Source organism: Miscanthus floridulus, chromosome 11, assembly GCF_019320115.1.
Source record: "Miscanthus floridulus cultivar M001 chromosome 11, ASM1932011v1, whole genome shotgun sequence".
Lineage (NCBI taxonomy): Eukaryota > Viridiplantae > Streptophyta > Magnoliopsida > Poales > Poaceae > Miscanthus > Miscanthus floridulus.
Window position 1 is genome coordinate 96,609,055 of NC_089590.1, and position 16,952 is coordinate 96,626,006.

The following is a 16,952-nucleotide window of genomic DNA, read 5'->3' on the forward strand; positions in this document are numbered from 1 at the left end:
AGGGTCTATTTATTTGGGCTGGTGTTTTTGAGCTTTACTCAAAAGCTGACTTTTGGCTTTGGACTGTTGGCTTTTGCTATTAACATTTGTAATAAATTTCAACTTCTCATCACATAAAAAGCCAGAAAAACTCCTCTCAACATACTTTACAGGTTTATTTTCTTTAGAAATCAGTTTTTAATTATATTTGCAAAAGCCAGCTCAGCTCAACAACTGAGCTATTTGTTTCAATGGCAGAAGCCAACAGAGAGCTAAAACAAACAGGCTCTTGGAATTGGTGCATTATGTTTGTATCAGATAAACGAACAATAAATCCTTATTTATGCTCTGAATTATGTGATGGTAGAACACTAGTGCCGATTGACTTGTCCAATGTCAAACCATGAAAATAACCTTTGAGGACACTATCGAATCACTTTCATTTTTAATGATTATATACACATTTGTACAGTCGGATGATGTAATATGTTTCAATTGATTCTTTAAAGGCATCTCTTGGACAAATCACAACTATATATACATATGATTGTTGTCCTATTATAATGCACGGACACAAACATATTCTAGTAAGCATAGACCAAAGTGAAGTTTTCCTTGAGCCGATTTCATGCTCTCAGGGGCATCATATTGTCGAAGTCAAGGTAAGTTGGGTTGTAGCCGTGATCTGCCTTGTTGAAGACATCGGACTGCCAAATCTTGGCGATCAACGCTTTGCTAGAAAATAAACTATAGGCCCCGTTCGGCTTGCTGAAACTGGCTGAAAACACTGTTCTTGCTGAATTGTTGTGAGAGAAAAATAATATTCCGGCTGAAAAACAAGGCGAACAAACCGATTTCTGGACAAGCCGAACGGGACCATAGTATGAGCAAGCAGGCCAAACAACACCAAACTTTTTTTAGCGGAACACTAAAAAGAGTGCCTTACATATGATATTTATAATATAGGGATACGATATTAACCAGTACAAAAGAACGATAACTTAACATAAAATGGTCTAAGATATATGAGTACATCAAAATCAATGGTTTCTATCTGGAGCTAGGGAAATGGACACCTAACAATACCCATGTTGTAAAGTTTAATAGATTGCAAAGCTATTAGCTTCAGTAGCGAGGTCTACATGAAAAATAAGACCGAGGGATTTCAAACCTTATGTAGATACATCTGAAGAGAAATCGATGGAGGGGATCGATGTTATCAATGAAAAAGAGATGTAGGCTCACAATTCTTCATCATGAAAATAAATTGTTGGACAATTTGGACTTTCCGTGGAACAGGTCAAAAGAAGGAACTGAAATCATAGCATGAAAAAGCAAACCGATCGCTTCTCCTTGTAAACACACCAAACAACAACTCAAGAGAATCAACATATGTGACAAGTCCCCTAAAAAACATATGTAACAAGCATACTCTTACCGCAGCCAGATTGGATATTTCTAGAAAACAGGCGCGGCGTTGCCGCGCGCCTCCCTGTGTCAGGCCAGCCTGTGATATATGAGTCCATCTGAAGATGATCAGTGTGTTGCCTAGCCTCGTGCCTCAACGAGTTAGAGCAAACTGACCCACGGATATTTGTCACGTTCGAAATATGCTGATGATGTCTTGTTTGGCGCATACTTGCATGAAACCAAGATCGAAAGTATGATAGCAGTTTGTTCAATAATAAGAAGATATAAGATTCATTTACATTAATTACTCATATTCAGGCATAGTTAAATCATTTTCCATTATCAAGGCTGAGTAATTTCCATGTAAAAGCAAACGTATGGCCTTAGCTAGGTTGCTAGCCATTCACAGATCATCATTCAAACAAAAGAAGGTCCACAAAACATGAAGTTATAATATGAGAAATCACATGTGAAACATAGTCTCCTTGTAAAACAACTATTGGCCCAAGAAAAATCACGGAAAAAATAAGACAGGAGGATATATTGAACAAAGACATTACTATGTTCTAACAATTAGAGAATATATTCAGCAAAGATAGTACTATGTTCTAATAATTAGTATCGTTGTAGTAGTCATATTGTAATTTAGCTTACCATCAAAACCCAATTTTAATTCTATTGTGCCTCTAGAGTCTGGAACAATCAACAGAACTACCTGCATAGTAAAAATTGAGAAATAACAAAAAGGTAAACACCATCATAATTTGATGAAATTTAAGATATCCTTCTAGAGAAACACAACAGTATTGATCTTAGCATTAGTACTATAGGAACATACAAAGGTGACCCAATAAAATATGAGATGGCATATAGTGAAAGTGATGATTTAGCAAAGCTTTCGTATGTTGCAAACAAAAATTAACATGAGTATACAATCAACAGAAATGCAAGGTAATTCCATGGTATTGTGTTAGTCATATAAACAATTTTCATATAAACTCCAGAATCTCCAAGTTTCATATAGTTTATTTGAAATTTTAAAAATGGACAACAACAGTCATAGACGTGGTTATTTAAGACTATAAGCACGTGCCTGGATTTTAACCGGTGGCAATAATCCTTTGCTTGATCTAGTTTGTCAAATATTATACAGATGCTGACTGAGATTGGGAGTATGAATATATGAAAGTAAATAATTAAAATAATTCAACATGTGAAATGGATATAGAGGGAGAAACTAAATCGCTAATGCTAAACATTTGAAGATGATGACAAGTTGATCCTTTTCTCGATTGAATGCACTATATCGGTACCAGAAAAAGCATAGTATGTAGTTGAGTAGCAAGGAAATCATGTTTGTAGTATGTATCAAGGGGCATGAGAGAGACCGTTATAATATTTCTATGGGAGACGAAACCTATGAGGTACCAATTTAATACGAAAAATCCCCTTCCATTTTTTTGGCTGAGCAACATAACTCGTGGGAATAATCTCTGATGCTTCGGTTTCCATCTCATACATATGTTCTCTGACCACTCCATGTTCCACAGCTTGGTTACCACACCCATTAGTGAAGTACTGATAGAAGATATGGAGTACTATACAAGCGTATGGTGCATTTTTTTAATTCTAGTTCTAACCTTCTGATGGCTATGGAGTTGCCAATGCAAACCGATTTGTCCAACTTCTTGTTTTTTGTTCACTTCTCTTGAAAAGCTCTGATTCAGGAATGATATAAAAGTTGATGTACCAGAAACAATCATGTACCACTTAGAAACTGATACGGGGATAATATAGTTTGTTTGAGCAATCTCAGATTACGATTCTCCATCAAATTCTGAGCTCTTGAACCCCATAATGATAATTCAAATATTAAATGGTGCCTCCTCTATATTAAGATCAGTAAAGTGTCAAAGAAATTTTCATTAGTATATGGCTATGGGTTGGGCAGATGGCATAATTGAACTTATTGTACCTATGAAGCTGAAATGCAACATATTAGCAACAAGACATGATTCACTTATGAAAATAAGTACTTAGGTATATCAAGCCATTAATTTCTTTGTGAAGAATTTTGAAGCAATATAAGGATGCAAACCTTTGGGTGCTTACTGTCATAATGAATCAAAGGAGAAAGACAGTAGATTAATGCTCAAGACATGGAGTTTTGTTGCAATTTAATCTTCTTTCTCATAGCAGCAACCTTGAGGCCGCCCTTAACCTAGCAGTCAGCTGCTGCAACCTGCAGTGACATTTCTTCATGCACCTTGCCTGCATGCCCTCCTCTGCTATGATAGTCGACATGAGAGAGCTTAGCTAGATAGAATAGCAGCGATGGCAGAGGGGAGCTAGGGATAGCATGCCACCGTCGGGTCTCCTGCTATTCCCATCGGGCCTCTGATGTATCTCCTCTTCCGTCTTGAGCCGATGCAAGTAGCACACAGGAACGAGGAGAGAGGAAGGGGGTAGCTGCCATGCACGTGGATGCGCTAGCGACTTGGAGGCGGCCAAGCCCGCGATCATATCACGCCTCCAAGTCCATCGCCGGGGCTGCAGCGCTTGACCTTCACGCCTGCGCTGGGGTGGCCGCAGCCGCCGTGCCTGCGCCCACCGCCCGCTCCAGGGTGGCCAGAGCCGCCACGCCCGCACCGCTGGCCGTGTTTGGGTCGGAACTGGTGAGAATAGTAAAAGCTAAAAGAAATATCTAAGCTTTACAGCATAAAGAACTTTGGACCATGCGTCATTACTTGGAACATTGGGGTAATGCCTGATCCTCCAGCTATCATTCCAATGGCTCTCACTTCTCCACGTTGGTACTTAAATGACCCTGCGTTAAGGAAGCATTACTTCAATATTGAAAGGCCACAATGCATACCATGAGTATATGTATATTTTTGTTAGTAAAATACTCCCTCAGATTGAAAATAGATATTATATTATCGTTCTCAACTTCTTTCAGATACATGTCATCCTAGAACTTCTGGGTATTTTTTTTGCTATTTCATCCATTTCTTGCCTTTGCTAAAATAAATGCTATCACTCCCACAAAACAAACAAACATCTCTTTCCAGTGTCGCAAAAAGGAAGGTCCTCAAAAGATTATAGAGAAAATAGTATTATAAGGTGGACCATGTATGAATATCTTTGGTCCTTTTGTAGACAAATAATTGCCAATTTTCATCTAACAGAATTGCTGAGATGTTCTTCCTTGGGGGTATATCTTCTGATCGACCATATAGAACACAATATGAGTTAGCTCTTGAATTTGTATAGATCATAAGCAAAAAGGTTTAGGCACCATGGTCTGGTCAAGATCTGAAGTGATCATAATGTGGGCTGAAGCATCGAGCCTATCCGTCAAAGTGCTCCTGTGAAGATTTGTGGGAAAAGTTGGGTGCTTCTGCTGTTGAGTTCCCACAAAGGAGATGGCAAACAACAACAATTTATTCCTTGTGTGTTCTTTACCTACCCTTTGGTCAACCAGTGATGAGATCTTGTTCAATATTATAGATGAAGAAGAGAAGGTAAATATGATTTGTGCCTCAAGAAATTTAAGCCACTAACAATCGTCCTTAAGGACTCAGATAAAGAGAGGCAAGAGCTTCAGTTAATTTATGGATCCCATGAAGTTCACAAGACATGACATTAAACATCTCATATATACTCTTGAAGAAAAATAAATTCAATCCAGGTATTATGGATGGATGCGTGTTAGCTCTAAGACATTACTGAGTTTCAGGCTGTGAGTTGAAGCAGATAGGAAAATTTTAAATTTTATAATACACAGGCGAAGCAAAAGCAAGTGCAGGATATAAAAGGATTCTTATACAATTAGGTGAATTTACTTTCATATTTAGCAAAAGTGTATCGTGGCAGCAATACTGAGCACCAATTGAGAATATATCATGTAAAGAGATTGAGGGCAGACCTTCCATTTCCTAGTTGTCAGACCTTACACCCGAGCACTTTGTCGCGGATTCATCTTCTCACGTTGTGCCCCCCCCCCCCCCCCCCCCCGATGGAGGAACCCCTGACCATCTGATGCTCCTAAAACACAGCAAAGAAAACAAATAAAGCTTGTTGCTCTTTTTTAGAGTTAGAACTTACTTCCTAGACATTACTAGACAATATTTACCACCGACCAATGAGCTTGTAAGAACAACTCCAAATTGACACCACTAGCTAATATGGCTAACAGAGGCTCTGGCGCTCTATTTGAATATGAATTACTTTATTGATTGCTTTTTAGCTCATCGCTGTTTTATGTTGGTACGAGGTAGCTATTTTCAATTCTAGTGGCATGGTACTTTGATTGCTCACTACAAGCGAGTCACTGCCAGGATGGATTGACATACAAAGCAATAAGCTGTCTAGAATTGATTTCAACTGGCAATGAGGGAAAATGCAGGGGATTAATAACCATCTGCAGTTCATCCACAAGCAAAACAGAACATGGTAGCAAAGTAACCCCAATTAACTGCACATATCCCACAACACTAGATTTTTATCGAAAGAATTAGTCCAGATTGTCAGATTGGGTACACAAATTTACAGTTTACAGATGGACACATGACGGATTCCACTAACCCAACACAGAGATGCACACGGTACAGCGGACGGAGGTAGCAGAGGCATGGACCAGAGCACCACGGGCATCCGTCCATTGGTCAGGCGACGTAGACATAGTCTTCGTCGTGGCGGGGTAGAGGACGCCGCGGAGGTAGCCGAGGCTGGTGAGCAGCACGCTGATCCAGAACTCCATCTGCCCGGAATGGCAACGGGCTGTAAGAGCAGAGCAAGGAGGGAAGGGATCAGGAAGAGGAGGGGGGTGGAGCGGGACTCACGGAGCAGCAACCGTGGTGGAGGAGGAGGACCGAGCACCCTGCCCCGCGTCCGGCATCGATCTGATGGCCTGAGCCCGTCTCTTCGCCGACAGGCATTCGGCACTCTGCTCGGCGTTGCGTGCGCAGGCATTGGGGGCCGGCGGCCGCCCCACGCCCCGTCACCTTGTCGATGGGTCGTCTCCGCGTAACCTCTTCCATTCTCAGTGGCTAGAGCACGACGGGCCGAGAATCTTCACGAGTTATGGACGAAGCCGGGATGTCCGAGATCGGAGCGGCCAGGGTCGCCGCGTCCGCACCCCGCCTGCGCCGGGATGGCCGGGAACGACGCGCAGGGAGGAGGGAGGTGCGGGGGCGGCCAGGTCGAGCGCGGTTGTGCCGCGTGGCCTTGGGCGGTTCTCTCTCCTCTGCACGACGGGTAACCCTCGGGATGGTTCGCGAGCTATCGGTTCGACACCCGCACAGACCCGCAATCGAACGGCTCACATGGCTTTATCGCCGTATCCAACGGTTTACGGGTTATCGGGCGACGTGGCCCGATCCAATGACCCATTTTTGGAAGCAGGATTCTATACAGAGTTGAGATAAAGAGAGCGAGAGATATCACCGAAAGGCACACCTGACAAGCGTACTCTCATAGAGTCATATAAAGTGAAAGAGGTCACTGCTCCTCTAGACGTGGTGAGATCACCAATAGGCAGAGATGATGAGCGCACCATGCTAGGCAGTGGCTTTACCGGAAACTCTAATTAGATGTCAAATCCTTTTTTTTTTTGCGAGGAATTAGACGTCAAATCTTAGCCCAATATCGAAACGCCAACCTTATCCGCAGTCAATGGCCAAATTTTGGTCGGCTACGGTCTGACCGAGCTAGTACCCAATCTCAATGATCTAATATGGTGGAATTTATCAAAAAAAAAGAAAAGAAAAAAAGATCTATGGTGGAAGGGTGGAAGACCATCGAGAGCTGCGGACTCGAAGGGATCCGAACTGTATGTTAGTGCTCGATATCATCGTCATCATCACCAAATAAAACAGGAAATAATATATCAAGTAATAACCAGTTAACCACGGTTAACAGGCCCAAGTCGCCATCAACCGCCCTTGGAGGCTCGGACCGCGGCGACGCGTCCGCCGGCTCCCGTCGTATCCTCCTTCCAATCAATCCAACCCTTCAGCTGCCTCGGCACTTCGGCGGTCGCAGCACAAATTCGCGTCTGCATCGCCGTGCCGGCCCCGCTCCGTTCCGCCCCCTCTCTACTTTGGCTTTGGGTACCCTTTGGCTTTTGCTACCGCACCGGCAGCGCCCTTGCTCGTCGTTGAAATATCCACAGGGAAAAAAACATTCTCCTCCGCCTCGGCCCCAAGCTGCAAACCCCCCTGCGAAGTCTCCAACCACAGCGCGCCTCGTCCGCGCCGATCCGGAGGCCTCCTGCTCTCTACCCCCTCGCGGCCTCGCCCCGTGGATCTGCGCGGCGGCCGGCGGGCGCGATGGCGGAGCCGGAGCGGGAGCAGCGCCCGCTGCTGGAGGTTTGTGCCTTTCTTTTCATCCAAGCGTGCGTCTCCCTCACTCGCTGGGCCTGTCCCATGCCCACGCCCACGCCCTCCACGTACCATTTCGAATTCGGGAGGAGGAGACGAGCGCCGATTGGGTCAACGACTAGGAGCCCAGTCCTTCCCGGTGCTTTTCTTCGCAACAGGAGATTTGATAGCCTCGGATAGTAGTGCCGTCTAGTGTGTCTGATGTGGTTACCCTTGTTTTCTTGCTTCATGTGTCTCTAGTGTTGGAATATGGAATTAACCAGTCCTTGCCGGTTGATTAGCCTGGATGCTTACCCATAGCAAAAGCAGTCTGTGACAGCTTTACTTCATTGATTAGGATGGGTTTTGCACCAGGGATTAACCACAAGGTCCCTTTATGGACACCTTAACCACAAGGTCCTTATATGGACACCTTACTCCAATTAAGACTTTAGGCTTAGACTTGATGGATACGTATATGCATGGCAAGACATAATTGATCAGTTACTTGTGAATTGCAACGGTAGCAGAATTGGAAAAAAAAATGCAGATATGCTGTTTGTCATAAGCGAAACTTGCAAATATTATGTTAGATTTAGTATTGAGTGAAGTAACTGTAGATATGGGTTGGAAGTTATACTCAGGATTACTTTGGCATCGAGTCCTGGTGGGAAGGATGGTTGAGAAACACCGTCCATGTATAAATCTGATGCTTTTGCTCAGCTGCGAGTATGGTATTCCTTATTGGTGCATAACTGTAGTATCTCCTGCAGCATTGTGTTAATTGCGACCCTCCTTTTGTTCAGGTAGAGCAATCTGTCACATCCATACCGGAAGATCATGAAGCCACATGTTGGGGCTGTGGGCTCCGGCTTGTTTTCACGAGTTACTCACCTATCTATAAGTGTGGCTGGTGTGGAGCCATTACGCAAAGCAACCAGACCACAAGGAAACCTGATAGTATATGGTTTTCCCACTGGAGGCGCCTACGGGACAGATTCTTTGTCACTGTGCTCATCCTCTTCATGCTCTTTGTTATATGTATGTGTTCACCATCTCTTGCCTTCAGCATAATTTATAACCTGCCACAGTTATTCGTTTATTTCATGTAGTTCTGCTATTTAACAATTTTATTTCTTGGCCAGTTGTTTATTTAGCCTGTTATTTTGTTTAACACAGGTGGTGGGGTCTGGGCGGTATATCCTATTGTTTTCAAAATCAGCAACTTCTGTGGCATCTTTCACTGCATGGTAACAGCTGTGTTGGCGTTATTTACCATCACAAGCTATTGCTTGGCCTCATTTAAATCTGCAGGCGCACCAACAAGCATACAGTGGGGCAGCTATCCCATGGTTGGGAAAAGGGATCTTGAGAACTATACTTTTTGTACATACTGTAATAAACCAAAGCCCCCCAGAGCACATCACTGCCGATCTTGTAAAATGTGCGTGGTGGACATGGATCACCATTGCCCATTTGTAAGTATGGTAATTGCATTCTGCTGCATTTTTTTTTGTTGATTGTTAGGTTTCACTTGTTTATTCATTTCCCCTCTTTCTGTTCAAGTGCAGATTGGCAACTGTGTGGGAGCATCAAATCATCAAGTGTTTGTCATTTTTCTTATTTCTGTGGTTATTAGTTGTTCTTATGCTGCTGGGATGACCATATATGCGAGTTATCAGATATGGCCCTCTGTTGATTTTCCAAACCTAGCATCAAACCGTCATTCAATGAGTTTTTGTAAAATATTGTTGGAGATTATTACTACAGTTGCAGGCTCTGCCTTCTTCTTGTCAGCAAGGGGTCTAGTTCTGGTATATCTAGCATTCGCTAGTTTATCGGTCAATGCTGGTATAGGTGTATTACTGTGCCAGCAGCTTAGTTATATCTATGAAGGAAACACATATCTCAACCATCTAAGTTCACCAAATCCCTTGCATGGAGAGAGGGGTTTGCAGAACATTGTTAGATTTTTTGGGTGCCCTTATCCAATATCCAGAGTTCTGTTGCGATACTCGAACACAGGCAAGATGCAGGATAATTCAGGGTCAAAACTTCTTTAGAGGTAATGAGGTATAGATCAGTAGAGTTAAGTCCATTTTTCATGTCCCTTCTTAGTCATGACCTAACAAATAGATTCATTTACATGTAGGTTTCAGTGATACACTCTTGCTGTTCCAGCAATTGAGACATGTATGGAATTAATTGTTCCAATTCAAGATGGTTCTGTTACCCAGAATCATGATTTGTGAACCTCAGTTGACCATCGACAGATTAGTTTGAATAACTGAAGTTGTTCAGGGACGCAACACTCATGATAATCCATGTTCTGGAGGAAGCATTATTACTTGATCATGAGGATGTCACTCACATTGATTAAGTAGAACAATTTTGGCAGATGCAGAAATACCATGTGGCCTGCGCATTCATTGCCTCCAGACAATCATAAGGTGCTGATGGTCTTGCAATAAATTGCAGTATATGAAATCCTGCATCATCACTGCCTTTTTCAACAGAGTTGAAGATCGAAACTTCACCCGTGTTGCTGCGGAAGAAATGGTCATCGTGATTAAATCTGACAGTGGTTTTGAGTGATGCTAGGATGTTGAAAAGAAAATATGTATACTACAATACCTCTTTGATGTTAATACACTGACATGTATATAGGAAAACATTGTATCATTCACTCGGTGTAAATTAGTTGATTAACCATGTACATGTCTGTGGCATTCATTGTTTTCTTCAACGGTTCAACCTTTTTTGTCCTGATGCCTGATGGTATACAAATCCAACCGGGATTTTGGGCTTGGTCGCCCAACAAAAGTGGCTCACGTATTCAGTTGACTTTTCAACCATTAGACTGCATTTTTATTTGTTCTTTGTGGGGTTTGCATGAAATCAACAGCTTGGAATTTCTGAGCGTGAACGCACCAGTTCGTTGAATGTTTCTTGTGACTAGCGACTCACGCAACTGCATTCATGTCATCAGTTCACTTTGTTGTTATTCTGATATACTACTAGTAGTAGTAAAAATTGTTCCATTTTTTTATTTAAAAAAAAACCTTTGCCTGCAGCCGCCGTTTCCTGTGCCCTGGTAGGTTCTGTCGATCTTTGCATGGACGGAATTACGAAATCTTCTGAGCATACTAGCTGTATACGAGCCACGAGTACAGCGTGCATGCACAGACTACTGTCTCTATCAGCACGGAGGCGTGAAAAGAAAACATATCCGTATCCCGTTACGTTACGTACTCACGTACCGGGACACTTTTTTTTTTTTTGAGAACCACGTACCGGAACTTGAGAAGCTAAGGCCACGTTTAGTTTCATCAAAATCTAAATTTTGGCACTATGCAAAAAGAAGATTCCCTGTCACATCAAATTTGCGGTACATGCATGGAGTACTAAATGTTGACGAAATCAAAAACTAATTGCACAGTTTGGTTGTACTTTGCGAGACGAACGTTTTGAGCCTAATTAGTCAACGATTAGACAATTATTACCAAATACAAACGAAATACTATAGTGCGCTATAGTGCTACAGAAAATTCGGCGGCGTCAACTTCGGCCGAACTAAACACGGCCTAAGGTTTCTCTCATCCTGTCTTGTCCTGTCACGTCGTGCGGTGCTGGGTCCGGCCCAGCTTTCCGGGAGCGCGCACGTACGCGCCCCGCCATCGCCAGTGGCGGAGCCAAGGGGGGGCTGGCAGGGGCCATGGCCCCCCCAATATTTCACAACCAAAAAAAATTAGTAGTATGACTTAATATTTTTTATTTATATTAAGAGGAAGATTATATAAAATTCTTGTCATATATATCTATTAATATCTTCTAGATAATATAATCATACAAAACACAACTAGATAATCACAAGGAACCTAACGAGTTGAGTTGCACTTAGTTTTTATATGTTGGCTCTTTTGGCTGCTCCCCTAAGTATAATTCCTGGCGGCCGCCCCCCCCCCCCAGCATAATTCCTGGCTCCGCCACTGGCCATCGCCCATTAGCTCTTGCTCCTTGCTATATATGGATCGATCGTGGCTCGTGCAGTACAGGCTGCCATGGCAATTGCTGTTGCAGGCATGCTAGTGGCTAACGGAGGAAGAAGATGATGTAGCGTGGGCGTGGGACGATCGTGGCCGTGCTCTCCACAGCCTCTCTCGAACGACGACGACACACCCTCACCTCCGGCCAGTCTCCACTGCATGTACGTCAGTACCAAACGCGACGTTGAACAAAGTCATGGATGGAGGACCAAGCATGGCGCATGGATCGATCTCTGATGGGACGGGGATGGAAGAAGAAGATGATCGATCGATCGTACCGCTGCCGGCATCCGCGCGCGCGCGGGCACAGGTACGTGTCCGTGTGTGTCCGGCACATGGTTTCCTTGCATCGCAAGCGAGACTGCTTGCGCCGATTGATTGGCCGTCGGTCCCTTGCATGCCCCGTTGTTCCCGGAACCCGTCCTGACGTCAAGAACACATGACAGATCGACCTGTCCAACCGATCTCTCTGAGAGAGCGAGGTAAGAGATCACCTGGACTAGCTCTTAATTCAACTATAAAATTCAGGTAATTGAAGTTTATTAGGCGACTAAAAAAGTTTAGTTTCATACAATTAGTTGAGCTGGACGTACTAAAGTTTAGTCCACCCATTTGAGGGCCGGTTTGGTTAGCCCCTCCTAGAGTTTAGTCAGCTAAATCTAGTTCCATTTAGTCACTTTTCGTCTAAACATTATGATTAAATGGGACTAAATGAGATTTAGCTAACTAGTCACCAAATTGTTACTAAAAGGGACTAAACCTTACATTTTAGTCACTTTAGAGCCAAACACCCTGACTAAAATGGACTAAAAGACCTCTTTTAAGGCATGTTTAGTTGGTGATCAAAACTTGCCATGCCTAACCTTCGGCAAACTGTGGCTGCCAGAGAAAGTTTGACGAACAAAATTGAAGCCACACTTGTAACAAAGTGTGGCAAGAAAATAAGTCTATGACGTGTGGGATATGGTGCTAAGAAAGTGTGGCACGCCATAGTTGTAGCAGCCAATCAAATAGCTGCCAAAAAAACTGTGGCATGACTAACATGTGGCATGGCATGTTTTGGTCACGAACCAAACATGCCCTTAGTTTCTTTTAATCACCCAAACCAAATATACAGTGACTAAAGTTTGGTCCCTAGTTTAGGTGACTAAGTTTAGGAGGGGAAACCAAACATGACCTAAATGTTCTATAATTCAATTTTTAAGTGGCTAATAAAGTTTAGTCTATGGTCCCCACAAGCTCTAATCCACACCGTTCCTGTGGCCACATGGCATGTGCTGGGCTCCTAGCTGCTCCATCCGTCCCTAGATAACTGTCGTTTTCGTTTTCTGAGAAACAATTTTGACTAAATATATAAATATAAATATTAATGTTTATGGTACAAAATTAAAATCATTAGATAAATCGTTGAATCTATTTTTATAATAAATTTATTTAGAGAAACAAATGTTGCATATATTTTCTATAAATCTAGTCAAACTTTCTGCATGGAAACTAAAAGTGACGGTTATTTAGGGACGGAGGGAGCGGCTAGTAACCGCCCTGCAACTTGCACTGCACTGCCAGTGTAGGACGCGCATCATCGTCGTCAGCACATGGTTAACGTGGCACGTGACGCGCATAAATCGCAGGCGGCCATGCGCCGATCGACGACCCCTACGTCGCCGGCGGCTGGCGGCCATGTCAACGGCCGGTAGATGCATGCGAAACAAAATCCGGCCGTGGCGGACGGCGAGGAACAAGCAAGGCTGGCCGGCCGGCCGCGCCGCGCCGCGCTCGCCCTCGCCCGGCAGCACCGCGGCATGGCGCAAACTATACTGCTCCTGATAATCCCCTAGCCTACTAGCAGGTCCAGCTCGTGTACGGTGTACCGACAGACAAATCCTCATATTTTAGCGGTTAAATTCGACGCGTCACTACATTTGTGGCGAAAGTAGCAGAAAGCTGCCTGCGTCGGCGCCGGCGGTTCATGTGAATCTTCTTTTGGGTAGTTGTACATGTGTGTGCTACGCAGTCTGCACTTGCAATGCACTGCACTGCCAGGGGGAGAGCCGAGCGAGACTCAGGATAGGAGGGCGAGGCCCCCGCTCGTCTTTACAGCTCAAAGATTCACAAATGGCACATGCATGCCGACGCCATCCCCCCTGGCTGGGCTGGCTCACCTCCGGCCGGCAGGGGGAATATAACTAATAATGCCGGCCGGCTGGCTGGCCGCCGATGGATCGATCGGCTTCAGATCCAACAGAAATCCGCTTTCCGATCGGTGCCGTGAATTGGCCTGGCTTGGCCCGCTCCACCGTACCGCTGCCGGTGCCGGCAGCTATTTCCCGGCCCCTTTTGCGCTTGTGCTCTGCTAGCTATCCGCGCCGATAGGATGCGCCGGCTCGCCCTGCTCTCCTCTGGCTGGCTGCTGCGTGTTTCCCAGGGTTTAAATGGTGGCATGCCACTGATAAGCTGTTGCTGCCGTGCACTTGCCGTCAGTCAGGTTGGAGCTGGAAGCTGCATGCCGCCGCCTGTAACAAACAAAGCCCCCCACCCACTACTCCTTTTACACGTAGATAATGCCAAGACAGAACAGGTAACCGATGGACGCAGATTGTATTAGGGCGCTGTTGATGGTACTGGTAGCCACCCTGGCCAAGCAGCCAACACTGATGGAAGGCAAAATCGGAACAGCGAACAGGACATATGTGTAATGACCTCACCTCACGCCATGTGTACGTACGTGCTTCGATTGGCATCGCCATTCGCCACCAGCCCATTGCTGCTGTCTGACTGTAAAAGCACACATTTTTCTGCCATCATTGATCATTCACCTCTTTCCCGCGACGACGACGACGACGACAAATCGACAATGATATCCTTGCAGCAAAGCAGGCTTTGTTACTCAATCATATGGCGAATGTTGCATGCATGGTGGTGTCATATGCTCATGACAGCGACGGCCACTGGGGAAGGGGAGGAGTCGGTGTGTGCATGCCACAGCCAGCATTCCAGCAAGCAAGTATTCACCGGACCTCATGGCAATAGCAGATTAACAGTGTACTTCCACGTGTAGAAAAACGCTGTTTTCAACAGTGGCTTCATCAAATCACCCCCCCCCCCCCCCCCCCCCACCCCACCCCCGACTCATCATAGAAGACAACACAGCAGAGACCACAACAGTCCATGTCCGGCCCATCCATTTCCCTGGCAGTACCTGTGGTCGAGACCTTCTTTACATTATTGTAGTGCCTAGGACGGCAGTAGTACACATACACAAGCGCTGCCTGCCTTGCCTTGCATCAACACAGGGTTATTACTGTCCTGTGCTGCCGGTTGGTCATCCCATTTCCATCCCGATTGGACTCTGGAGATGCGTAGCAGACGCTTGTGTTTCAGGAAAGATGAAGATATATATATATATATATATATATATATATATATATATATATATATATATATATATATATATATATATATATATATACCATGACAAAGAAAACCAAGGCAGGAGGTGTCGATCCCTCGGCTGTCCTGCACACTATGGTTAGAGGTAGAAGAAGATACTGAGAATAGCTCACGCACACACATAGCACAAGTCCAGCGCTGGCCAAAAGCTCTGCTTCTGGATGTGGCAAACTGAACTCTCTTCACTAAGTTGCAGTGGGAAGCTATATATACAACTATACCTATATAATCCTAGTACACAGACATGCCAGCTGCCATGCTGCTACAGTGACTAGGTGTGACAGCATGGCTGACTTTGACGCCTGCCCCTACTGTAGCTACAATGCGGCAGGAGAGTTCTGCCCCTGTCGCGGCTATAGTGCAACAGCAGGGGAGCCCTTTCGACGCCTACCCCTGCCGCGCGTACAGAGGGAGAGCAGCAGATTACTTTATAATTCTTTCCCTAATCCTGCTGCTAACCCTAGAACCTCCACCATACCGGTCATCTTCTTGAGCTCCGCGAACCGAAGACGGTCGAGCGGCTTGGTGAGGACGTCCGCGAGTTGCCGATCAGTTTTGACGAACTCGATGACGATCTGCCCTCCATCGACATAGCCCCTGAGGAAGTGGAACTTGACGTCGATGTGCTTGCTCCAGTCGTGGAGAACCAGATTCTTCGCGAGGGCGATGGCGGGCTGGTTGTCCACCATCAGTGCTGGTGGGTGAGCTTCCACACCGGTTAGCTCGCCCAGCAGCCAGCGCAGCCATACAGCTTGGCACGCCGCTGTGGCCGCCGCCACGTACTCTGCCTTGCACGTGGACAGCGCCACCACCTTCTGTTTCAGTGACAGCCATGAAATTAAAGCCGACCTGAGGAAGACGAGCACGCCAGAGGTGCTCCGTCGTCCGTTGATGTCCCCCGCCATGTCTGCATCGCTGAATACAGTGAGCAGCAGCCCACTTTCGTCGATCTTGGGGAAGACGATCACCTGATCCACCGTCCCCTTAACGGAGCACAGCAGCCGCTTCACCGTGGCCCAGTGATCCTCTTGGGGATCCTCCATGAAGTGGCTGACGTAGCCCACGACGAACATAATATCTGACCTCATGTGGACTAGGTAGCGCAGACCGCCGCCGATGCTCCGGTAGAGTGTTGCATCTACCTTCACCGTGGTACTGGCCTTCGTCAGCTTCAGCCGCTCCTCCATTAGAGTCACGCACGGCTTGCACTCAGTCATGCCACTCTACTCCAATAGCTTCGAGGCGTACGCGCCCTGACCGAGCATGAGCACTTCCTTTCCCTGTCTCACCTCGATACCGAGGTAGTAGGAGAGTGCACCGAGATCGCTCATTCGAAAATGAGTCGCCATCTCGCGCTTGAAGCTGTCGATGTCCTCCGCACGCGCGCCGATGACGATCAAGTCGTCCACATACATGCTGATGACGAGCTCCTCCTTCCCCCATCATCACGTGTAGAGCGCATGCTCGGTTGCGCACCGCATGAACCCAAGCTCGCCCAGTGTGGCATCAAGCTTGGCATTCCAAGCTCACGGGGCCTGCCACAGCCCGTAGAGCGCCTTGCGCAGTCGGAGCACCCTGTACTCCGCACCCTTGACGGTGAAATCCGAAGGTTGCCTGACGAAGACCGTCCCCGCTAGCTCACCATTGAGGAAGGTCGATTTTTATGTCTAGGTGATGGACGTGCCAGTCCTTCGCTGCTGCTAAA

The 16,952-nt window shown here is 45.6% G+C and overlaps 2 protein-coding genes across 5 annotated transcripts; one reads left to right on the top strand and one right to left on the bottom strand.

Annotated features, from left to right (window-relative positions):
• Positions 1 to 7,401: 7,401 nt before the first annotated feature.
• Positions 7,402 to 10,542, top strand: LOC136494079 (protein S-acyltransferase 11-like). Of its 4 annotated transcripts, none has more exons than XM_066490221.1 (5): positions 7,402 to 7,760; positions 8,558 to 8,792; positions 8,931 to 9,238; positions 9,323 to 9,824; positions 9,904 to 10,542. In XM_066490221.1, exons 1-4 carry the CDS (start codon positions 7,722 to 7,724, stop codon positions 9,812 to 9,814), a joined length of 1,074 nt encoding a protein of 357 aa, XP_066346318.1. In that variant the 5' UTR covers positions 7,402 to 7,721; the 3' UTR covers positions 9,815 to 9,824; positions 9,904 to 10,542. The 4 variants fall into 4 exon arrangements, with proteins under 4 accessions (XP_066346318.1, XP_066346319.1, XP_066346317.1 ...); XM_066490222.1 differs by having other exon boundaries at positions 9,323 to 9,816; positions 9,911 to 10,542; XM_066490220.1 differs by having other exon boundaries at positions 7,404 to 7,760; positions 9,323 to 9,816.
• LOC136492504 (secreted RxLR effector protein 161-like) lies at positions 9,870 to 16,464 on the bottom strand. The gene is made up of 3 exons (XM_066488498.1): positions 16,031 to 16,464; positions 10,162 to 10,296; positions 9,870 to 9,876 (listed from the first exon to the last, which is right to left on the bottom strand). Exons 1-3 carry the CDS (start codon positions 16,462 to 16,464, stop codon positions 9,870 to 9,872), a joined length of 576 nt encoding a protein of 191 aa, XP_066344595.1.
• Between the last annotated feature and the right edge of the window lie 488 nt (positions 16,465 to 16,952).